Source organism: Emydura macquarii, unplaced genomic scaffold, assembly GCF_026122565.2.
Source record: "Emydura macquarii macquarii isolate MOO-44397 ecotype Brisbane River unplaced genomic scaffold, CSIRO-AGI_Emac_v2 contig_1148, whole genome shotgun sequence".
NCBI lineage: Eukaryota > Metazoa > Chordata > Testudines > Chelidae > Emydura > Emydura macquarii.
This window is the reverse complement of record NW_027131285.1, coordinates 18,616-42,840: the sequence shown is the minus strand read 5'-3', so window position 1 is coordinate 42,840 and position 24,225 is coordinate 18,616. Positions and strand designations below refer to the sequence as shown.

The window sequence follows — 24,225 nt, the reverse complement described above, 5'->3', positions numbered from 1 at the left end:
GACAAAGGCACCAGACTCTAGGACCAGCGAACTGCAGCTCAAAGGGCGGCCTAGCACCTCAAGCTGAGCTTATAAAGCTGGCAGGAGCCAATCGCAGCGAGCGCCTGTGCTCAGCAGCCAATCAGATGCTGCCTGACAAGTTCAAAACCAGCTCAGCCAAGTTATTTCTATTAACTTAATTCTGATTGGTGCGGGGGCCCTGACACGGCAGGGATGCTTTTTTTTAATTTGTGGGCGCTCTGATTGGACAGGAGCGGGTCACATGACACACACACAAACCATGTTAGTGTAACCTAGCGACAAGCACTTCCGCTTCTGTCGTCACTCTGACCGGAAGCAGGAAGCAGCCCCGGGCTGTAGCCTGGCAACCAGCCCCACCGTGGCCGGGGAAGAACCGCAGCCCAGCGACCGGCCCGGGGCGGCGAACCCGCGGCGGGGCGGGGGGTGGAGTGAGTCCGGCGGCGGGGGCGCAGGGAACCTCCGCGGGGCTTGAACCGCGGTGAGTGACCGGGACAGACCGGCCGGGCTGGGGCCGCCTCCAGGCCGAGCGCGCGGGTGAGTCCGGCCCGGCCGGTGCCGACAGCTGCCCCTCCCCCCCGCCCGTCTCTAGCGCCCCCCGCCGGCACCCCCCGCTCCGCTCCCGCCCGGCCGGGCACCCCCCGCCCGCTTTGCCGTTTGCGTGCTAGCCCTTGCCGGAGGTAACCCGACGGTCCTGGCAAGCTTTCCCCGGGCTGCCGCTTTCTCTCCGCGGGGAGCCCCTCATCTCCACCCCTCCGGGGCCACGTGCGGGCCGTGCCCCTTCGGCCTCCTCCCAGCCCCGGGCCAGCGGTCTGCATCAGCCGGTGTCCCTGTGGGGCGCTGGCCAGGCTGCTGAGTCAGGGAGGAGAGTTTCTGCAATGGCTCCAGACTCACTGAGCCTCCTCGGCCTGGGCAAGGCCCCAGCCAGCCCCCCGTGCTGGTCCGTGACCCCTTCCCTGGGCTGCAACCTCAACCCAACTCCTGCCCCGCCCCCTCTGACCCCCTGGCGTTTCCGCCTGGCTGTCAGGGGTCCGCCTGCGCTTCTGCAGCAGACTTTGGCTGCAGGGCGCTGAGTGCTGCCAGCCAGGGCCGCTGCCCGGACTCTGGTCAGACTCCGCAGGCATAAAGCACCCGGGGCACAGGGCGGCCTGTGCTTGGGAATGTACCGACCAACCATTATAACAGGGCAGAGGGGAAGGGACGTTCCCCAGGTCACGCAGGCGGCTCCAGACGAGCTGGGATTGGAACCCAGGAGTCCTGGCTCAGCCTGTTCATTGTGCATTCCTGCTCTGTAAGAGGCGCGTGGCGCATTGCAGACGGGCTACACAGGTCCCTCCCTGGAGAGCGCTGAGATGAGGACAGAAGGGCTGAGCGCCCAGGGAGGGGCTGAGGGGAGCGGGATGGAGGGGCCGTGCCTCCCTCGGGGGCTAATGCTCACAGCGGCAGGATGCCCATGCCCTGTGCCATACTCCCTCCCAACCCATTCCCTGTCTTCTCCCGAGGGGCTGGCTCTGGGGTGCTCAGGACAGAGACGGGGTGCACCTGAACCCAGAGAATGGAACAAGATCCAGGAAATGCACACGGAGCTGAATGCTGAAGGGAAAGTTTATTGTTGCTTCACTCCACTGAAGTTGTGAGGGGCGAGTGAGCGTGACACACACTGGCACTGTCTACGTGGCTCAGTTCCCCAGGCTAACCTCACACAGGTCTAAGCATCCCCACTGCAAAGCCTTCCTGTGCGCTCCTCGTCTCTGCCCTCACCCGGGTGCATCGGGGCATGTGCCAGGGGCTTTGTGCTGAGACGCTCCAGGGCTCTGCCCAGTCCCTTGTGTCTGTTGTGGGGAGCTGTGGGAAGGACACTGGAGGACGGGCATCACTGCAAAGCCAGCCAGCCCGGGTTCAGAGTGAAAAGTTGCACACGTGGGAGGGCGCGGGGTGTGGGTGGCAGCAGGGTTTGGGCAAAGACAAGTGTGGGAGCCCAGGTTAAAACTACCCAGTAGACATTGTCAGGCTGGCTGGATTGAGGGAGAGGCATTCATTATGTTTAACATCAACATGTCAAAATCATAGTAATTCATATGAGATATGCCATGTCAGGTCCTGTTAGAAAGACATCATCATCTTACTTAGCACATCACAGCCTATGTTCATGTGTAATGGGAGTTATGGCTATGGTTGATAAATCTGTATTTCAAATTGTGCTGTGTCTGGTCCACACCCCAGACAGGATGGCTGCAGCACTAGCCTGCTTAATGGCCCATTAAGAAATTCACAGGTACAAGGGGCCCAGGGGGAGAAGCCAGGGATACACCTGGTGAGTCACCAGGACTTACTCATGTGACTCTGGACTCCATCTTATTCCTGTAAAATTCCACAAGCAGCATGGCCAAGGCCAAAGAACATAAAAGGCAGCTGCACAACATCCATTCTGTCTTTAGTCTCCAGCCTACCTCTGGATCAACTCATCTACAACCGAACTGAAGCTGTGAAACAAAGGACTGAGACCCACCAGGTACGGGATGTACACCAGAGGGCCTGCAACTCCACAATTCTAATAGAAATCTGATGTATCTGGACTTTCAAATAATTTGTCTGTGTCTGATTGCTTTAATCCTTTAACATTTCTCTTATAGTTTTTCTTTCTTTTTATAATAAACCTTTAGTTTTAGTCACTAAAGGATTGGCTGGCAGCATGGTATTCTGGGTAAGATCCAAACTTATATTGATCTGGTACTGTGGCTGACCCTTTGGGATCAGGAAAAACCTTTGTGGTAAACAGCATAGAGTTTAAATAACTGATCTCTTTACTGGACCTAGTGGCTGATTGGGAGCCGGAGACTGAAATGCAGTAAAGGGGGCTGTGTGTGTTTTTATTTTGGCTTCTTACTAACCAGTGTGGGGAATCAGAAGCACTGTTTGTGGCTGGTTGGGAAGTCTGATTTCAGTGTCACCCACCAGTGCTGGGAGAATCTGCTCTCCTTTTACAGCCTGCCCTGACCTTGGCATTTTCAGGTGGCTGACCTAGTCACGGACGTGCTCGCTGAGAAGGGGGCAGAGCAGAGGGGGAGTGACACAATAAACACAGCGATGCTCTGCAGACGGGACTTTGCAGATGGGGACACAAGAGCTGGTCTCCCAGAGGAGTCGGAGGGACCCAATTCACTCACAGCCCAGGTCCTGGGATCCTCCTGGTGCAGGCAAGCTGCCTCCCCTAAGCTCTGTACTTGCAGACAAACGGGTTTCTATTGTTACAGGAGTCGTTGTCCCAAGTCATGGAACCTAGAAAGAAAACCAGAAATGACCCCTGGGTTGGAGCCGGCTGGACTTTTCCTGCCTGTACAGCCACTTCTCCCCTGCCCTGTTCTGAACCCCTCGGTGAAGATCATAGAATCATAGAAGATTAGGTAGGAAGGGACCTCGGGAGTATCTAGTCCAACCCCTTGCTCAAAGCAGGACCAACCCCAACTAAACCATCCCAGCCAGGGCTTGGTCAAGCTGGGCCTTAAAAACCTCTAAGGATGGAGATTCTACCCACTCCCTAGATAACCCATCCCAGTGCTTCACCACTCTCCTAGGGGAAAAGATTTTCCTAATATCCAACCTAGATCCCAGCTCTGGTGCAGGGCCCCGAGGCAGAGGAGGGTGGGTTGAGCCCTGAGCACCCCAGGTGGGGGCAGCCCCATCCTGCAAAGAGATGCCGAGGCTCAGTGTGAAAGGGGAGACGTCTGGTCCATGTGCTACTGCTCTTACCTCACCCACCCCACGTGCCCCCCACACCAGCCAGCGGGCAGAGGAGAGCGAGAGCCCTGCCCTGGGACAGAGGGCATGCGCTCAGGAACTGGGCTGCTGCCTCCCTCCGTGCTGAGTGAGCTGGCCCTACAGCCAGGCACCCCTCCAGGTCCTCCACGCCGGGGTCTGGCTACACCCACAGCAACATCTGTCCCCGGGTGGGCTCAGCTGCCAGTCACAGAGGACGTGTCCCTGCCCCAGGAGTCGCTGCTAATGGCCTGCTGGGCGCACAGCAGCACGTTCCTCCCCAGACACCAGGACCCTCTGTCCTGGGGCTGTCTGGGCCCGTGCCCCGGGGCTGCCCTGCAATAGTATCCCTGCTTCATCAGGCCACAGAGCGCTGGGGCAGGACAGGCCTGGGGCTGGGCGGGGTGGGCTCGGCCCCCTCAGCCGTACCCCAGGCTCAGCAGGGAGCTCCATGGGGTGCACAGGCCGTTCTCAGGGGCCCGGGCCTTGGGGTGTGGATTTCTGCTGCTGTCTGACTCTGTCCCGGCCAGCGACTGCAGCCCTGGCTGCCCCCATCTGCCGGCACCTGGCCCGAGGGGCAGTGAGCCTGGGACTGACGCCTGTGTCAGGACACATCCGCACCAGGGGCTGAGTTAAGGTTACCTGGGCAGCCTCGGTCTGGCACGGCCTCGACTATGGGACCTTCATGTTCCTTTACGGCAGTTTTTGGGTGTAATTTACAGCTTAGCAGAGTAACAGATCGTTCACATTCTGTGTCCTGGCGGGAGCTCGAGGTGTAACTAGCAGCGTGTCCCCAGGCTGCGGAGAAGAGCAGGCCTGGCCTGGGCAGAATAGCAGCACAGCCCTCTGCTGTTCACGGCCTGTCTGCACCTGACCCTCATCAGCCACCAGCACTGGCTAGTGCCTGTCACCGTCTGGGCCATTCAGAACATCTGCCCGCCCCGCCGGCGCCGTGAGAGCCGTTCACTGACGCCAGCCCTGCAGCTTCTGCTCCTGGCTGAGCTGTTGTTAACGATCCCCTCCCGGAGCAACTTTCCACAGGAACCGTCACGGCACCGCTTGGCTGGCAGAGGGGACAGCTGGCTGGCTCTTAGCCCAGCGGCTCCTGGGCTGCTCAGCGTGTTCGGGCCGCACCCACGATCCTCCCTGCACGTGTCACACACGACCATATACACATCCAAGCTGGCGCCTGCCCTGGGTCCCCACACGCCTCTTCAGCTCACTGAGGCACTGAGCGGGCTGGAGGAAGCAGGGGTTGGCCGTGGCTGGCTCGGAGACAAACGGCAGCATGGCGACCAGGCGCAGCAGAGAAGCTGGGTGCAGAGGAAAGCAGCGAGGAGCAGCGCAGGGCAGGGTGCAGCAGAGGGGCAACCAGGGTCTGTCCGACACTGCAGAGGGGCAGCTCTGTGCAGGGCTCACGGGCACAGCAGCGGCTGGGCAGGGCCCAGGAGAGACGCTAACTGAGCCTGGCCTGGAAACCTGCAGGCGCCTGTTTGCGGGAACAGAGACGGGGCTGGAGAGGCCCCCCTGGGAGGCGCTGACCTGCAGAGCCTGGCTCTCAGCTGGGCTGTACCAGGGCCCAACCCAGAACCGCTGTGGCTCATTTTGACTGTAACTGTTCATGCCTCTGCACCTCAGGGGATCTGCCCCCTTCCCTGTCCTGCCAGCCCCGTAGCCTGTGCCTGATGGTTGCTGGGACCCTCCAGGGCTCCCTCCAGGCCTTGCTGCTGCTGCGCCCCTGGGCAGCTGATCCTCACCTGACGTAGCTCAGCCTCCGGAGGGAAAACACCCAAACGACAGCACGGCCAGGCTTTGCTGTGGGGCTCTGCTCGGGGCTTCTCTCACCCCTGGACAGGGCAACCACGTCTGACCATCGTCCTGCCCTGCCTGCATCCCCCCGCCCTGCTCAGCTGGGATCTCAGCCATCACGGGGCTCAGCTCTGCCTCGGTTTCCCCAGCGAGTGCAGGTCGTGAGCTGGCTCCATCGGTCACTGCATGAGGCTGCAGGGCAGTTTTGCTTGAGCCCCTGTGACTCCTGGGCCATTCCTCTGCCCCGCTCAGGGCAAAAGGCTTCACATCTGGGCCTTGGCCCAGGTTACCCAGCTGCTGAGGGTTGTGAAGCTGGTGGTGGAGGAAGCGTATTATAATCATAGAATCATAGAATATTAGAGTTGGAAGGGACCTCAGGAGATCATCTAGTCCAACCCCCTGCTCAAAGCAGGACTAACCTCAGCTAAATCATCCCAGCCAGGGCTTTGTCAAGCCTCAGCTTAAAAACCTCTAAAGATGGAGATTCCACCACCTCCCTAGGTAACCCATTCCAGTGCTTCACCACCCTCCTAGGGAAAAACTTTTTCCTAATGTCTAACCTAGACCTTCCCAACTGCAACTTGAGACCGTTGCTCCTTGTTCTGTCATCTGCCACCATCGAGAACAGCCTAGCTCCATCCTCCCTGGAACCCCCTTTCAGGTAGTTAAAGGCTGCTATCAAATCCCCCCTCATTCTTCTCTTCTGCAGACTAAACAAGTCCAGTTCCCTTAGCCTCTCCTCATAAGTCCTGTGCTTCCAAGTCTTGGTGCCTTACAGTCATGGGTACCACGGATACATATTCTCCAATATTATCATCTCTACCTGGTTGGGTCTGGGTTTCAGCTTATACTTGTTAATTTTACACTGGATTTGTATGAGGTGGGTCTCTTTACGAGACAATAATGCTTTAAATGGTAACCCTATTGGGGGAATATACACAAGGAATGCTGGTATACTTTGGATAGTCAAATCTTGGCAAGCTGAGTCAGACAGGATGGTAGTGACGTTCTCAAAGGTAGGAATAGGGGAAATCGCTTGATTTCCAATTAACGTAGGTTGCTTTGGGGTAAAACAAAAATTTCCAGCATAGGACACCCTCTCCATTAGAGTTTTTCACTTCATCAGCCTCACTAGGCATGATGAGGACGATTCGTTTTGTAACTCTCCCCGTAATCCACACATGACAATATCTGCCTCGAATACATCACACCTACAGAGGTACTAAGGCCCATTTTTAGAGCAATAGGCCATCTGTGAAGTTTTTCAAATCTGAGTTGGAGTGTGATAGACCACCAAGGGAGGCACATTGACAAGTTCTCTGTAGTGTCAATCTTCCAGGTGACCTATGGACTGGACAGCTGCCAATTGCTTGTACACATCCTTGTTTGAGTCAAACACCGGTAAAGAAATAGTGAATGAGACGTACAAAGACTGTTCCACTGTACAATTTTTTTTTTAAAGAACAATTGTCCCGGTTGGGGTGATTTGTCACAGAGCCCATCTGTCTCATTGTTCCCAATGACAAATGCTGGCATAGATCCAAACACGTGGATTGCTCCCTTTCAGGCCTTCGAAAACACTTAGGGCAATGCCAACTTAGTAACTGTTCATCTTTGATTGGGTCTGGAACCTTCCCCAATGTTAGAGCTTGCTATGTATCTGTGATGGTATTTATAACAGATTCTCCATACGCCAAGCAAAGCATTTCCTTTCCTAAACATTGGTCCTTTTGCTGATCATTTTTTAAAGTGACCAGTTGGTTAATTGTAAGTTGGGTTTCATTAAAGGTACAAAGTACATTCCTTTTGCAACATTTTAGTCCCAAATTCCTGATTTTGGCTCAGTGGTACCCTTACAGCGATGACAAGGGTGCAGTAAATTAGGAATACCAGTGCCCATTTCATGGTGGTTGGCTGCTGGGCTTCAGCGGCAACGATTCCAAATATTGCTCACCTAGCTCCTGAGGAGGAAGCTGCTCCTGAGACCTGGACGATCGATACAGCTTTCACTGATTAGCGGGGTAAATTTTGTCTTTATTATGCTTGCCTCCTGTTACCCTAATTTTATACATTGCTGTACTGAGTTTATCGATGACCCAGAAGGGTCTGCTCCATTGGTTTCACAGTCCATGCTCTGGTGCTTTCTACGTTAACAGCATTTCTTGGTCGCCAACCTCCCAAGTATTCTCTCTCTTTTTTTTTGTCGAAAAAGACCTTTGCCTTTCGTCTGGATTTTCCCAATTTAACAGCTACCTGCATGTGGACCCAATTCAAACAGTGTTGCAGATTTTGCAGGTATATATCCATTTTTATTCTCTCCAGTTGAGTGCCACTGGTGTGCAAGATCAAATCTTCTGGTAATCGCATATTTCGGCCTGTCATTACCTCAGAGGTTGTTTTATCAGTAGACACAACAGGTGTCGCCTTCAGTGCCACTAGAATTAGAGGCATGAGGGTGTCCCAGTTATGCTCGTTGGCATCAACCAGTTTCCTCAATATTATCTTTATAGTCCGATTGGTTCCTTGCACCATCCCAGATGACTGGGGTCTATATGGGATGTGTAGTCTCTCCGGGATTCCCAAAGCAGTCCTTAAAGAACTGTCCGGTAAAGTGTGGTCCCTGATTTGATTCCACCTTTGCAGGGATCCGCCATCGAGAGAAGACATGTTCTACCAGGACCCTGGCTGTGCCTTTTGCAGTATCGGCTCTTAGAAGAAATGCCTCTACCCATTTTGAAAAAGGATCGACAAACACCAACAGATATTGATTGCCTCTCTGTGTCCTTGGCAAAGGACCCATGAAGTCAATCTGCAAAGCATCCATGGGCCTTCATATTCCTGGGATTTTAATGGCGCATCTCTTTTGGATGGAGTTGTCACAGTATTGTTGCACATCCATCCTCAGAATTGGCCACCATCCCACAGATGTAGGACAGGTTTCTCCATTCCCTGATGTCCTCCTGTTGGAGTATCGTGAACCATATACATCATTTCCCTCTGTAGGTGCGTTGAAACTATCCACACAGGGAAATGGTCTCCTGTATATATCAGAACTCCGTCCACTACCTGCAAATTCTGTCCGTATCTTCTGTATAAGGCATCTGTGAGTGACCATTCTCCTTCTGCTCTGCAAAGCTCTTGGGTTACTCACACAATGTCCTTATCTGATTTCTGCATCTCTCTGAAGTCAGGTATGTTAGTCTTTACAACCTTAGTTGTGGTAATTGGGCACACTGGACCAGAGATAGTACCGGGATACTCCTGCACTTTTTCACCCCAGGATTTCCCTTATCAGGCTCCTTCTTGGGCCAATTTGACAGCCTTCCCATTTTCCATAGCAAAGGGTTCTAATTTACAGTGGGCCCATATCTTTTTCTCTCTAATTGGCCTTCCTGGAGTGGTGAGTTTTGCTGCTAACCATTGGATGTATTTTAAGAGCATTGAATACTTAATAGGTGACCTGTCCGAAGATGGGAACCCATTAGTTTCCAAGCACGGTAGAAGCTCTGTACGAGAACTGCATGCTGCATCTGAAAACAGACAGATATTTTGATTTGCAGTGGTGATGGAAAACTGCACGCCATATTGCAATACACAAGCTATTGCTGCTAATTTAGCAAATTGGGCCGAATGTGGGGTGCATGAACATGCTTTCTCCCAAGGTTCTCCTTCTTCTTCCAGTGGAACTGTATAGATTCTGAACCCAGTATAAAGTTTCCCTTCATGATAGTAATTAGAGCCGTCTACAAAAAATGGCACCCCTTCAAGGAACCTGCATATTGTATCAAGGGTAGGAAAAGCTTTCTCGCCTCCCTGCTTTCATCCAGTTGAGCAGGAGATGGACACTGATAGTGTCTTTGTATGCCCTGAAGACAGAGGAGAGGATTTAGGGTCTTTGACATGGATAATGCTAATCGCAGCCCCAGTATCTATGATAAAATTCATGTGGTGGTCACCTACCACCCCAGATACGGTGAGTCTCCCGCTTTCCTCCCTGCCTAAAGAGGCTAGGACTTCACTCGGGGCCTGATGGCATCATGCTGAGTATTCTGCAGACAAGTAGTCCACGGGCTCTCTGTCCATCTCTTCGAGGGCAGCCAACCCTGTAGGAGGGGAAGCTGTTCAAGGGAGAGAAGAAAACGAGTCAATGGAGGCCACAGGCCAGTCCAAGTTACTGGGCCTTGGCCTTCCAACATCAGCTCAGTTAGGTGTGTCCAAAGTTCCCAGATATCCTGGCGTTGAGCTTCCAGAGTCTGCTGCGCTGCTTTAAGCATCGTCCCGACCAAGTCCTCATTTCGGCAGGGAGGTGGTGATCTGGATCCCTGCATCCAGTAAGGCCAATGCATCCTTCAAGGAAGTGTCATCATTGACAAGCATGTTAACCTTTTCCTGCAGATGGGGAAGAGAATTATTAATAAACAAACTAACCTATTGTGGCCCATCTATGTCCTCTCTCATGTGACTGGGCCAAACAGCACATAACCGCAAATGAAATTGATGTGGAGACTCATTAATCTTTGCTTTAAATTTGACAGGACGGCCACTCCAGCTTGCCCTGAGTGCTGATTTCGTTCCAATAGAGCTGCCGTTTCTTTAAAAAAATTCTCACTCACCCTGTACTCAGGGGGTAAGATACTCCATAACACTCCATCTACCGTGAGCTGTAGGATTATAACACAATCTTCCCTGGTAAGCCAAACACTTTTGCCATTTCTCGTACACATTGTGCATGTACTGCAACAGAAGAATCCTTCATCATTCCTACTTGGTTAGCTACCATATAAAGGGTCTTAATATCTGTAACTACTGCCACAGGACTGAATCTGAATTGATGATTTCTGGGTTTTGACTCCCCCAAATCAGGAGATGGGGTTCTTCTCCTATCCTGATTAGTATTTCTTTCATCAGAACTTTCCTCTGAACGCAATTCTAGGTCTGGACGGTCAGGGTAGCTTTCCATAAAATGTCTACGTCCCCGCTTAAGGCGTCTCCACGCTGATACAGGACCCCCCTTAGTTCCTGAAGAGGTGTAGTTGGGTGCTCTACAAGTACACCGGGTGATACCAGCATATACCAAGGGGGTGATCTCGGTCCATGAAATTCAAGGGATCTTGTAATGCTCGTGATGATTGTTCAAATGACACCAAGTGACCATCCGAAGGGGCTAGATCTCTTGAGCTCTATGGTGCCAATGTAACATTGGGGTGCAGGGACAGCATCCCTGGGCTGTTGTGTTCTTCCTGTTGTAATCTAGAGATTGCTATATCACAGGCACTAGCTGCTTGTGCCACTTGTGAAACTACATCTTCCAATCCCTGCACAATCACAGACTCCAGAGGCACTCCCTCTTCTCTAGCGAGGGCAGATGCTAACGGAAGAGATATCGCCTTCCCTTTAGCTCCGCTCATCTGGTCCTGAACATCACCCGTCACCTCCTCTAAGGTGAAGTCCTCCTCCTCCTCCTCCTGCTGTGGCACTCTAGGACTTCCCTTTTCTGCTGACAGACTGCTCACAACTGCTTTACTGCCAGCTTCCTCTTCTTGCGACTCCTGAGACTTAACCTCCGACTTCACTTCTAAAGGTACCGTATCAGACTGAACTAACTCTCTCACCCCACTTCTAGTCATTGGTGCTGCAAGTTGGTCTACCTCCGTCCGTTCTACCGTACCAGTGGGGACAGGAACTGATGCTCCGTCGTCCTCCAGCTCGTCCCCTCTCTCTCTCTCAATTTGTGTCACCGTCCGCACCTCTCTGCATGCTCTCTCCCTCAAGGAACCTGCAGCTGGTATCTCTGCAGCCCTGCTGTACTCCGGCCATGCTGGGAGCTGATTCATCTTCTCTCTAACCCTGGCAAAGCCTTTCCAACTCACTGATGGGATCTAACGACTGACCGCGTCTGATTTATAGCCCTCCAGCGATTCTACGCTGGCAGCTGCCCGTTCCTGCCCACATCGAGTTTTCTTATCTGCTTCCTGCACCTGATACTGACTTCGCTCTAACTTTTTCTCCAACTCCTGTCCTTTTTTAACAATCACCAATTGGTCTCTGAAACCTCACTTAGCCCATTTACTATCTTCCGAATAGTCTTGTCTTTCTCCTCCAAAGTTTGCTGGGCTCTTCTGAGTAACTCTTTTTCCTTATTCAGTGTCCACCCAAGTGTGCTACAAGCCATCAGCAAACACTCGACAGCAATTCCTTCCACCTCTTCAGCCTTTCTTTTCTTTGGTCTACTTCCAGATCAGAAACCTGACACACAAACCCCCTGGATTGCTATGTTCAGAGAAAACAACGAGAGTTCTGTGGCACTTTAAAGACTAACAAATTTAATATTTGCAGACATAAGCTTTCGAGAGACTTCAGCTCTCTTCTTCAGATGCAGTAATACAGAAAATAGGTAGCATAGAGGCATCTTATAGGTATCCAGGTGCATTGAGAACAATGGGGGAGGTGGAGTCCGGTACTTAAGACCTAATGATGACCATTGAGTAGGAAGTGAGAATGGGTGAGCAAAGTAATTTACCTTTGGTAGTGAGATAGCCACTCCAAGTCTCTGTTTAAACCCAGTTTGAATGTGTCAAGTTTGCAGATCATTTCTAACTCAGCAATTTCTCTTTGAAGTCTGTTTTTGGAGTCTTTTTGGAGAAGTACAGCAACTTTCAGGTCAGAGACAGAATGCCCTGGGAAATTAAAGTGTTCTCCCACTGGTTTATAAGATACAACCGGATTTGCTCTGATTCCTTAGACAGAGACAAACGCCTACAGGATCTCTATGAAACGTTCCTAAAACTACAATACCCACCTGGAGAAGTAAAGAAACAAATTGACAGAGCCAGACGGACCCCCATTGTTCTCAATGCACCTGGATATCTATAAGATGCCACTGTGCTACCTATTTTCTGTATTACCGCATCTGAAGAAGAGCTGAAGTCTCTCGAAAGCTTATGTCTGCAAATATTAAATTTGTTAGTCTTTAAAGTGCCACAGGACTCTCGTTGTCTTTGCTGTATACAGACTAACACGGCTACCCCTCTGGAACTATGTTCAGAGAGAATTTCACTGTCTCTAGGTTGTCCTAAGCCTCTTATATGTTCCTTAATGTATTTTCTGGCAAAGTTTTCCAAAGCTGTACAGTGTGCAACACCCACAGACTCTACGGCTCTTTCTTCACTCATCTTAACAGTACATAAACTTACTCAAAATCCAAAATTAAAAACTTAATTTAAACTCTAAAACTTAAAATTAGACGAAAACGTTAAACTTTATAAAGCTCTACTGGCTAGCATAATTTCCAAGTCTATAGTAATAACCACTCTATTCTAAACTTTAAAATCCCCAGCTCTAAATCTGAAGGGTTCCCTTGGATAACAAAAGAAAAAATAACACCCCTGCCCGGTGTCAACAATTTACTTCAGTTACTTCAGACAAGTCCCATAAAAACCAACAGAAGGGTGGGGGCGAGTTCCCTTCTCTTCCCTCGATAGCTAATGTGCTCTTAGCTGATCGAGAGGCCTTACCCAGTCGGGACCTACCAAACAGCCGGGGTAAGGTGAGCGCAGCCAGGGAGAGTTGTAGGGACTGAAAATACTGTGGTCTTTCTGGCAGCTTAAACAAAACAAAAATCTACTCCCCTGCCATCTCAAAGTGTGGGTCACTGGGCCCCGGTGCTGCTGCAATTACTTCTACTTCTGGGACCTCAATATCAATACTCCTTCTACACTCCAAAGTCCCTTACACATGTGTATCACTTTAAACAGTACAACTTTCTCTTGGAAGATTAATTGCTACTCATAAACAGATGCTACAGTGCAGTGAAGAACAGGAAACACTCTTGGGACCACTTCCAAAAAACAGTCAAAGGAAATCCAGGTTCCGGTGATTAAGGCAGCCTACCAGACTCATACACCCACAGCCTTTTTTCTCTCGCTTGCTCTCCAGTTCAACTTACCTCAGGGGAGGCTCCCAAGTGCCTGGAAACACCTAGAATTCGTAAAAGAATTCCTGTCACACACTCCCGGAGTCTCCTGCCTGGATCGCCAATCTGTTCCCTGATTTTGGGGCGTTTAGTCATTTGAATGGGATTATAGGCCCGCCAGTCTGCTCTGATCAGAAGATAACGAGGTTCTAGTCCTGGAATAAGGCTCCAGAAAAGTTTTTACAGGGACCCCCTGGGGTGCACGACAGGAATGCTCACACTGACAGCTGAAACTGTACAATTCTATGAGCTTTTATTGAGATAACATGAAATGACGGACAAATGACGGATTAAAAGAAAATGAATAATCAAATGGCTAATGGGTAGGATTTCAGTCTGATTGCAGAGACTCCTGTGATATAGATATAGATCTACGGGATGCTTTGCATTAATACACTCACCCCCTCCCCTGCTGACCTGGCTGAGAGAGATGTGCGGTTCACAGCTCTCGAGTGGAGGGGTGCAGAGCCGGGCACTGCTCGAGGGCGAAGAGCTACAAGGCTAAGACTAAGAACACAAAGAACACTCCTTATAAACAAAGAACAAAAGATTTTCACAAACACTAGCTAACAGCAGCAGGAGCTGGTGATCACGCCCAAGTAACACGATTTGCCCCTTTTTATACCCTGACCAATATGGGTCCTTCGACATCCAAGCTTGGCTTCTTCACCCCCAAATTATCAGGGTGCACTTATTCTATAGGCTGGCAGGTGTGTGCCTATTAATGACAGATCCACGTCCTTTGCAGATGGATCCAGAGGGTTCGCTTATCTCACCTCTGTTATTTCTGGCCCTTTTTGTGGGTTCTGTGGTGTATCTGTGAAGTTTACTCGGAGCGTAACCTGAGACAGCTCCCCCCCCCCGTCTTGATACCTCCTGACGTATCTAGGGTAAAGGCTATAACCATCTGTGTCTTATCCTTTAACTCATCGTTACTTAGCTGGGCCACAGGTCCCGAACGTATGTATGCTACCTGCCTTCGCGTTCACACAGGGTGTGGCCTGTGAGGTACCTGCATTGCAGCTATAACACTTCAGTCTGCATCTAGGTCTGTATTACAATAAAACAACAACACTTAAATCTATAAGGAAAGGTAGATCTGTGCAAGGAAGCAGGCTAGTCCTATAGGCTACAAGATGCAGGCTGTGAACATCCCCGACACCCCAGAGACGCTGTGTGGGGTCTCCGGGCCAGGGGGTGGCGTTGGGTGTTTTCCTTATACCTCTCTCATCTTTTCTTTATTTTTATTGATTGCTGCTTAATAAATTGTGGGCAGATCACTGCAGCGCGCCCACTGCCCTGAGTGGGAGTGGAGGTGCAGCCTGCTCCCAACTCACAGCAGGGGACGCTCAGACCCTGCAAGGGGCGTTTCGAGCTGCACCCTCCAACGCCAGCCCCAGAGGGGACCCAGTGACTGTGTGGATTCACGTGGGACGCGACCACGTCGCCCCAAGAGCTCGGCCACAGGTCGCACACAGCGCTGAGCCTGGGCAATCTCAGGGAGCGGCTGGTCCCAGCTCAGTCCGCTGGGCAGGGAGTCCTAGATGTAACAGGTCGGCCCTTCCAGCCACCTGCCCATGGTTAACAACCAGCTCAGAGCCTGGCTGGGCAGCGAGGGGCACAGGGTGAGTCCCCTCAGCCAACCTGCCTGGGAAGCTAACATCCAGGTCTGAAAAGCCACTGAAATATTAAGTTTAATTTAGTATCTGATTTATTCTGTTAGTTAATTATGACCAAATCCTTGATTGAATATTATTCTGATTTACAAGCACGTAAAATCTTGCTGTCGGCAATAATTGACTTGTTTGTTTTATCTAAAACGGTGCATGTGGGCTGAGTGTGTGCAGAGACCTCACTGAGAGTGACAGAGCTGGTGCGTATCAATCTCTTTGATAAATTGACGGACAAATGTAAATGAGCTTGCAGTGTACAGCCTGAACCCTGTAAGACGGCAGCTCCTGGGGTTGCATCTGGGACTGGGAATGTTTGCGGGGGTTAACCCCATGAGTGGCTGGCCAGAAGCTCTCCTTCACTGGGCCAGGGACTGGCTCCTTCTCCGCCTGTGGTTTTGTCTTGTGCTGGGTTTGAAGCCCACACAGGGGCCAAAAATATTAAGGGATCAACAGTGACATACCAGATCATTGCAAGATGATCATTGATCTGGAAGAAAATCTAAAACCATTGCCGGAGACGTTAGCAGTGACAGAAGAATTGGTGGCAGGTCAGTGACGGTGGGGCTGCTCCATTCTACAGCTCTGCTCTAGTGAATCCAGAAGCTCTGGGCGTGCTACAGATCTCCCTGGGTGGGTCTCTGCCCCACGTGACGCAGGGGTCAGACTAGATGATCACCATGGTCCTTCTGGCTTTACCTGCTGTGACGCTGTGAAAACCCAGCTCCCAGCAGGCCCCAGCCCCTGGCAGGCCTTTGGCTCAGCGTCATTGAGCCTGGTGTGCGAGTCCCTGGGTAACAGACCCTGAGTCCACAGGCCTCTTCCCAGCACGGTCTGTAAGAGCAGCCCTGGCTCACGGCCCGTTGGCACCCAGGGGCTGCCTGGTGCCATTACTGCACGGTTTGGGTCACCCGCCCACTCCCCACCTGCCGTCGTCAGCGAAGTCAAGTGAACGGGGGGAGAGACCCCAATTTACAGCACACGGCGTCAGACCGCAGGAGCCACTCGGGGCCGGGGCTCAGGGCAGGGCTGGGGGTGCAGGTTGCTCACAGCTGGCTGGCTGCTCAGGCAGAGCGATGGGTGGTGCTGGGGTTTCACTGGCAGGGAGTTAAACCATTGCTGTGACCCTCCCTCACGCCCTGTCTGCAGGAACCCTGCCCCATGTGCCCTCTGGGCCGTCCGTCTGCCCCAGCGCCTGCCCCAGCGCCCCCTCCCCAGCACCAGACTGGGACTCTGCAGCAGTGGCGCTCACCCCCCCACCCCCCAGGGAGCTCAGGGTCAGCAGGAAGCTGTGCAGAAGCAGGTGGCAGATTGCATCTCTGTGCTGTGACAGCAGGGGAACTGAATTGTCACATGGGGTCCCATTTCCACATTCACCCTCCTCCTTCTTCCTCCCCCGACCCCTCCCGCTGCAGGGCTATAAACCCCCTCCGGGGACCAGCTCCCAGCACAGGCTGAACTGCAATCCCCAGCGCTCTGGACCAGCCGCCCAGACACAGACAGACACACAGACACAGACACAGACGGACAGACACAGACGGACACGTGAGTTCCTGCCCCCTCTCCACATTCCTCCCTCTGCGCTGGGTGCTGGGCACTCGGGGGCAGCCCAGCCCTGGGACGGGACCCATGGCCGGCCTTGCCCTGTGTGAGTCCCTGGGGTCGCCTCTGTCCCAGTCCTTCCTCGGTCAGCTCCCCTGCCCCACAGGGGCTCTCAGGTGGGGGACAGGATCCCTCTCGGGGCCTTTCCAGCCGAGCCAGGCCCCTTAGCAACCAGCCCAGCTCCGAAGCTCCTCCCCTGGGAAATGCCCCCTGGGGTGATGGGGGGGTCGCTCTGGGGGTCGCTTTGTCTCTCCTGGCCCCATCTCCCTTGTGTGTTTCCCTCCAGGAGAAGCGAGATGGGGCCAGTCGCCTACATCAGCCTCTGCCTCCTCGGCTGCCTGATCTTTGACCCCTCGCTGGCAGGTGAGTCCCTGCCCGGCCCCTCGGAGCTGGAGCCCCGGGCGCTGTTGGCCGTGGTGGGAATTGGGATGTGAATTCATTTTCCTCAGTACTCCCAGAGTCACGGCCCGTCTCCTGCTGCTGGGGTCACTGCCCTGGGGGGAGCCCAATGCGCTGTGCCCCTGCCCTGAGCATCACAGAGCTGTAGGGCTGGAAGGGACCTCGTTAGCTCGTCTAGTCCAGGCCCCTGCAGACGAGGCAGGTCTTGGTGATAACTAGCCCAGCCCTGGCAGGGGTTTGTCTAAGCTGCTCTTAAACCCCCGGGACAGAGATTCCACAACCTCCCCAGCAATTTGTTCCAGCGCTTCACTGCCTGACAGGTAGGAAGTTTCTCCTAATGACCACCCACACCGCCCTTCCTGCAGTTTAAGCCCATTGCCTCTTGTCCTGTAGAGGTTAAGCAGACAATTCTTCTCCCTCCTCCTTGTAACCACTTCTTATGTCCTTGGAAACTGTTCTCATGGCCCCACCTCCGCCCGTCTTCTCTTCTCCAGACCAAACACACCCAGGTTTTTCCATCTTCCCTCACGGGTCGTGTTTTCTAGACCTTTAATCATTCTCGTTGCTCTTCTCTGGACTATTTCCAGTTTCTCCACATCTTTCCTGAAATGTGGCTCCAGCACTGGACACAAAACTCCAGCTGAGGCCTAATCAGTGCAGAGCAGAGCGGAAGAATTATTTCTGGTGTCTTGCGTACAACACTCCTGCTCATACATCCCAGAAGGATGTCTGCTTTTTATGCAGTAGTTTTACACTCTTGACTCATATTTAGCTTGTGATCCACTAACCCCAGATCCCTTTGCACAGTCGTCCTTCCTCGGCAGTCATGTCCCTTGTTGTGTGGGTGCAGCTGGTTGTTCCTTCCTAAGTGCAGCACTTTGCATTTGCCCGTTTTGAATTTCATCCTATTTACTTCAGACCATTTCTCCAGTGTGTCCAGATCATTTTGAATTTTAATCCTGTCCTCCCAGCTCGGTATCATCCGCAAACATTTTAAGTGTACTATTTATGCCACACTCTAAATCACGGATGAAGAGATCTTCATCCTTAGAGGTTTTTAAGGCCCGGCTTGACAAAGCCCTGGCTGGGATGAGTTAGTTGGGGTTGGTCCTGCTCTGAGCAGGGGGTTGGACTAGATACCTCCTGAGGTCCCTTCCAGTGCACTGGCTCCTGCCCTGGCCCTGGACACCATGGGGAAAGGATCCCGTGCCCTATTCAAACCCAGAGGCTCTGCCCTGCTGGGCTTCGTTCTGCCGATGTGGTACTGATGGGATACCTGGGGAAACCCAGCTTTAGCCTGCAGCACTAGGACCTGAAGGGTCTTGCCAGCCAGACACAGCCCCAAATGGGCCCCCGTGTTATTCATCCTAATGGGAAAGCCAAGGCTGTGCTTCTGAAACAGCCGCTAACCGTGCCGGCCGGTCCCCACCGTTGCCCCCAAGCACCTGCTCTCTCAGTCCAGACACAAGAGGCGTCCTGTCCCAGGGAATGGCTCTCCTTCCAAGGCAGCTTCTATGGATACTTCTCCCAAGAGAAAACCTGGATGGAGGCTGAGGTGAGAGTTTGGGGGCAGCGGGGCTCAGGGGCTCTGGGCTGCAGCTGGAGGCTGTGGGATGGGGAGGTTTAGGCTGACTATGGGAGTAAGTGAGCTGGGCTGGGCTGGGCTGGGCTGTGCTGGGAGCAGAGCGCTGGCACATTTAACCCTGCCCCGGGCAGAGCCCTGGGAACCAGCTGCTGAGGGCATGGCCCTGCCCTGGCCAGGCTGCAGGGCAGAATATAATGTAAATGTCACCCTCTGCCAGACAGAGCCGGCAACAGCCAGGGCCGGGTTCTAGGTCTAGGGGTTCCTGTCACTGCTGCAACCAAATCGGCTCGAGCCCCCCCAGTCAGCTGGGAAATCACACACTTTCCCTGGGCTTGTATAGTTCCTCTGGCGTACATCCAACACCTGGATGGGTCTAAGTCCTTCGGTTCAGTTGCTAAATTAATAGATCCACAGGCAGGTATTAGTCAGTAACTGGAGAGGAACAAAGGCAAAATGGTTTCTGTGATTTATCTTATCTACCCTCTGTCCTGGCCATGCTGTCTTGTGGAATGTTACAAGAACTAAAATGGAGTCCAGAGTCACATGGGCCAGTCCTGGTAACTCTTCATCTCTGCCTTTAGTTTCTTCCTGGGCCCTTTGCTGCTGTAAAGGCTCTGATGGGCCATTGAGCAGCTATTCTCCTGCCGCCTCTGTCTGGGGTGTGTCTTACACAGAACAGTTTGATACACAGAGACATCCGATATGTCCATAACTTCCATTAGAGATGCAAGACATGAACACAAGTATTGCTATCTGAGTTAGCACATCCCAGCCTTTCTAACAGTACCTGACATGGCCTATCTCACATGAATTGTGATGATTTTGACATATTGATGTTAACCCATTTGTTAAATGCCCCCCCACAATGTAACCAGCGCGACAGCTGGTCTCACGAATGCCGTGTACACACGTATCACCACCTCCCTGCTCCGCGCCGATAGTCTGAGGGTTGCACATTCTCAGCCAGGATGCCACGTGGACAAGCCCCCGAGCACCTTCCACAGCCCAAGTCCCTTGGCTCAGCACAGTGACCTTTGTCAGCCACGCCGGGGTGACCGGACAGCACGTGGGGAAAACCTGGACGGGGTGCAGGGCAGGGTAACAGGCGCCTGTATCAGACAAAGCCCCGAATATCGGGACTGTCCCCATCAACTTGGCACAGCTGGTCGCCCTAGCCACACCTGTGATCTCATCACAGCATGACAGCAGGTGTGTCTGACAGCCCCACGGCCCAGGGCAGGCCAGGGCCCAGCGCAGAGCCAGGGGCTGGCACCCCAGGGATTCGGTGATGCCAGCAGGCCCAGGGTGTGTGTGTGTCTGGGCCGGGTGCGCTGGGGGGCGTGGAGGTGCAGAGGGAGGGAGGCAGCTCTACCCACTCCCCCCATTGCTGCTGGGGGTGAGGAGAGGTGCTGAACCGGAGTCCTGTCCTCACAGCCCTTGCTGCCGGGGGAGGCAGCGCCCCAGAGCAGGGCTGGACTCTCTCCTGCTGCTCCCTGCAGTGGAGCAATGGGGTAACTGGCTTGTCTCTTCTTGTCCCAGGCTGAGTGCCAGCGCAACGGGCATGGGGCCCATCTCGCCTCCACTCACAGCTCTGAAGAAAATAATATTCTGGCCCATTATATCAAGAGGCACCACAAGAAGAGCCGTCCTGTCTGGATCGGACTCTGGGATCCTGACCAGGTGAGCACCCGGTGCCCGTTCTGGTCAGTGTGAGCTGGGCCAGCCTCTCCCCAGGCCCTGCCCATGGCCCCTCTGTCTCCAGCGCATCTCTTGAGCTGTGTAATCTGGGGTGTACAGGGTCTCTCCTCTGCTTTGTCTCTGCAGAATCTAACCTGGAGATGGGCAGATGAATCCCAGAACTTTGATGGTTGGGATAATGGGCAGCCTGACAGTCCAAAAGTAAAGGAGTACTGCGTAGTGTTATCTCATGAAGCAGGTAAGCAGGCAGCTCAGCCCCACATGCTCCTTTCAGGGGCTCCTGGCAGCCTCCGACCACACAGGGGCTGAGATACTGATCCGGGCTGGCCCCAGCGCGCTCTGCAGTGCAGATCCTTGCTCCTCCCTCTCTCCAGCCCCATCCTGGGGGGACAGTCAGGAGAGAACCCCTTCTCTCAGCTGGGAAACGTCCTGCCTCCCAGATCCTGGCTCAGTCTGTGCCTGCCCCAGTGACAGGCAGAACAGACAGTCGCACACGCAAACACTCACACACACGCACACCCCTGGCCCAGAGGGGGGCTGTGCGGAGCTTTGATCAGCTCTCAGCGGCTGTTACACCCCAACTCCACGGCAGCACGCTGTCGAGCAGGCAGAACTGTGCAAACAGGGATCCACACACTGATTTGGGGACCGGAGCTGCATTTTCTCCCCCTCGTGAGGTCGTGTTACTCACAAGTGTTCGCACACACGCTGGCTGCGTGTGAAAGTGCTGCTCACTCTCAGAACGTTCACTGACGTAGCACGAGTGACGGTTCCCGTGGAAAGTTGCTCCGGGAGGGGATCGTTAACAACAGCTCAGCCAGGAGCAGAAGCTGCAGGGCTGGCGTCAGTGACGGGCTCTCATGGTGCCGGTGGGGCGGGCAGATGTTCTGAATGGCCCAGACGGCGACAGGCGCTAGCCAGTGCTGGTGGCTGACAAGGGTCGGGTGCAGACGGGCTGTGAACAGCAGAGGGCTGTGCTGCTATTCTGCCCAGGCCAGGCCTGCTCTGCTCCGCAGCCTGGGGACACGCTGCTAGTTACACCTAGAGCTCCCGCCAGGCCACAGAACGTGAACGATCTGTTACTCTGCTAAGCTGTAAATTACACCCAAAACTGCCGTAAAGGAACACGAAGGTCCCATAGTCGAGGCCGTTCCAGACCGAGGCTGCCCACGTAACCTTAACTCAGTCCCTGGTGCAGATGTGTCATGACACAGGCGTCAGTCCCAGGCTCACTGCCCCTCGGGCCAGGTGCCGGCAGATGGGGGCAGCCAGGGCTTCAGTCGCTGGCCGGGACAGTCAGACAGCAGCAGAAATCCACACCCCAGGGCCCGGGGCTCTGAGAACGGCCTGTGCGCCCAGCGGAGCTCCCTGCTGAGCCTGGGATACGGCTGAGGGGGCCGAGCCCACCCCGCCCAGCCCCAGGCTTGTCCTGCCCCAGCGCTCTGTGGCCTGACGAAGCAGGGATACTATTGCAGGGCAGCCCAGGGGCATGGGCCCAGACAGCCCCAGGGCAGAGGGTCCCAGTGTCTGGGGAGGAACGTGCTGCTGTGCACCCAGCAGGCCGTTAGCAGCGACTCCTGGGGCAGGGACACGTCCCCTGTGACTGGCGGCTGAGCCCACCCGGGGACAGATGTTGCTGTGGGTGTTGCCAGACCCCGGCGTGCAGGACGTGGAGGGGTGCCTGGCTGTGGGGCCAGCTCACTCAGCACAGAGGGAGGCAGCAGCCCAGTTCCTGAGCGGGTGCCCCCGGTCCCGGGTTCTCGCTCTCCTCTGCCCGCTGGCTGGTGTGGGGGGCACTGAGGCGGGGGAGGTACAAGCAGTAGCACATGGACCAGCCGTCTCCCCTTTCACACTGAGCCTCGGCGTCTCTTTGCAGGATGGGACTGCCCTCACCTGGGGTGCTCGGGGCTCAACCCACCCTCCTCTGCCTCGGGGCCCTGCACCAGAGCTGGGATCTTCTCCAAGGGGCTGGAACAGGGCAGCGGAGGGGTCACTGCATGGCAGGAACAGCCCAGCCTGCCCCACCCCACGGGTCTTTTCTGGTTTTCTTTCTAGGTTTCCAGAAATGGCACGATTATCCCTGTGAAGACAAATACTCTTTCCTTTGTAAGCACAGCCCCTAGGAAAGGCAGCTCGCCCGCACCGGGGGGCTCCCAGCGCCTGGGCTGTGAGTGAATCGGGTCCCACCAGCTCCCTGGCAGACCAGCTCCTGTGTCCCCGGGTGCAAAGTCCATTCTGCACAGCATCGCTGTGTCAATCCCTGTCACTGCAGCTCCGCTCTGCCCTGTCGCTCTCTGTCGCACCCACCCTCTCCTCTTCTCATCCATCCCAGCACAGTGACCTGACAATAAACTTTCCCTGCAGCATTCAGCTCTGTGTGTGTCTCCTCTCTCTTGTTCCTGACTCTGGCAGGGACAGGTCCATGGGTCGCCTGACTCCGGCCTCAGCACCCCAGAGCCGCCCTCCAGGGGGAGAAAAGGGAACAAACGAGGAATGAGGAAGGCCTGGCCTTCTGGTAATAGCAGGGGGAACTGGTACCCGAGGCAGGGCCCATTCATACCGCTCCCTCTGCCTCTCCCTGTGCGCTGCCCCCCCTGTCCCCATCCCAGCGCTCCAGGGAGGGACGTGTCTAGACCGCCTGCAATGCACCGCACACACCTTGCAGAACAAGAGCAGAAAACAAAACAGACTGAGCCAGGACTCCTGGGTTCATTCCCAGTTCTGCTGGAGGCCTCCTGCGTCAGCCGGGAACATCCTTTCTTCTGTTCCTTGTATTTATATCTGTCACTGACTCGCAGGGTGTTCTCTGCCCCCCACCCTCAGACAGCCTCTCTCAGAGCGTCCCCTTATTGTGCAGGGCCTGGGCCTCTCCTCCCTATCAAGGGGTGTCTGCTCTGTGTGGGGCCGTGGCCGGCTCTCGTACGGGGCCTGCCCAGTTTGAGCACAGGCGGGTTGGGTGGGTCGCGTGGCGCTAACGGAACAAACACGCACATTAATAATAGCGGTTTGTGCCCTGCCCCGGGCGTGTGGGGCTGATCCTGGGACGGACACACGGACGGTTGTAGCCCGTTCTCACCCCCGTGCGATGGAAATCCTCTCTCGTGGCACCCTCGCCCCCCAGAACAGCACCAAGCAGAGAAACAGAATCCAGGGGTGTGGGGAGAAGCGGCTGCCAGGTGTAGAGCAGAGGTGTAGAGTGATTGAGTGGTTATGACTGCCATTCAATTGATTTGGAAAATCAATCTGACCGTAGCGAATTTCCCACCATCTGTGCATAGCCTGTGGGTAGAAAATAAACCTTTTAATAAAAGGCAGGAAGTTACACAGCACTGGTTTGGGGAAACAGTGCAAAGAGATTTCATAACACAAGGAGCAGAACCCACCCCACCCCAGAGCACGTGGGGCGTGTCCTTCGCCTCTCCCTGCTCGCTCTCCCCTGCCCTACTGAGCATCGTAGAACCACTAGCCACCTCTTGGTTGTGGGGCTCAGCCAGTCCCCTCTGCTGCCTTCCGCCTCCTGCCAGATGCGGGCTCACCTGCCCCCCGGCTGTCAGTCCCTTCAAGTTTCCCAGTCCCCCCAGCGAGGTCAGTTCTAGGGAGTTTCAGCTCTCAGTCCATGGGAAACGCCCCCGGCCCACACAGGAGCACTGTCCCTGCTTTTAACAAAACAAACGACTCCAAGAGCAATCGTTCATTCTACCTGGTAAGGGGGGGAG

The 24,225-nt window shown here is 54.1% G+C and overlaps 1 protein-coding gene across 3 annotated transcripts; it reads left to right on the top strand.

The window, feature by feature from the left end:
- The first annotated feature begins 344 nt into the window (after positions 1-344).
- Positions 345-22,867, top strand: LOC137152264 (C-type lectin BpLec-like). 3 transcript variants are annotated; one of them, XM_067546804.1, is made up of 7 exons: positions 345-499; positions 16,641-16,770; positions 17,114-17,190; positions 18,684-18,781; positions 20,351-20,491; positions 20,636-20,747; positions 22,386-22,867. In XM_067546804.1, the coding sequence occupies exons 3-7, from the start codon at positions 17,124-17,126 to the stop codon at positions 22,562-22,564; spliced, it is 597 nt and encodes a 198-aa protein (XP_067402905.1). In that variant the 5' UTR covers positions 345-499; positions 16,641-16,770; positions 17,114-17,123; the 3' UTR covers positions 22,565-22,867. The 3 variants fall into 3 exon arrangements, with proteins under 3 accessions (XP_067402905.1, XP_067402906.1, XP_067402904.1); XM_067546805.1 differs by lacking the exon at positions 345-499 and adding an exon at positions 11,096-11,164 and having other exon boundaries at positions 22,565-22,867; XM_067546803.1 differs by lacking the exon at positions 345-499 and adding an exon at positions 11,096-11,164.
- The last annotated feature ends 1,358 nt before the right edge of the window (positions 22,868-24,225 follow it).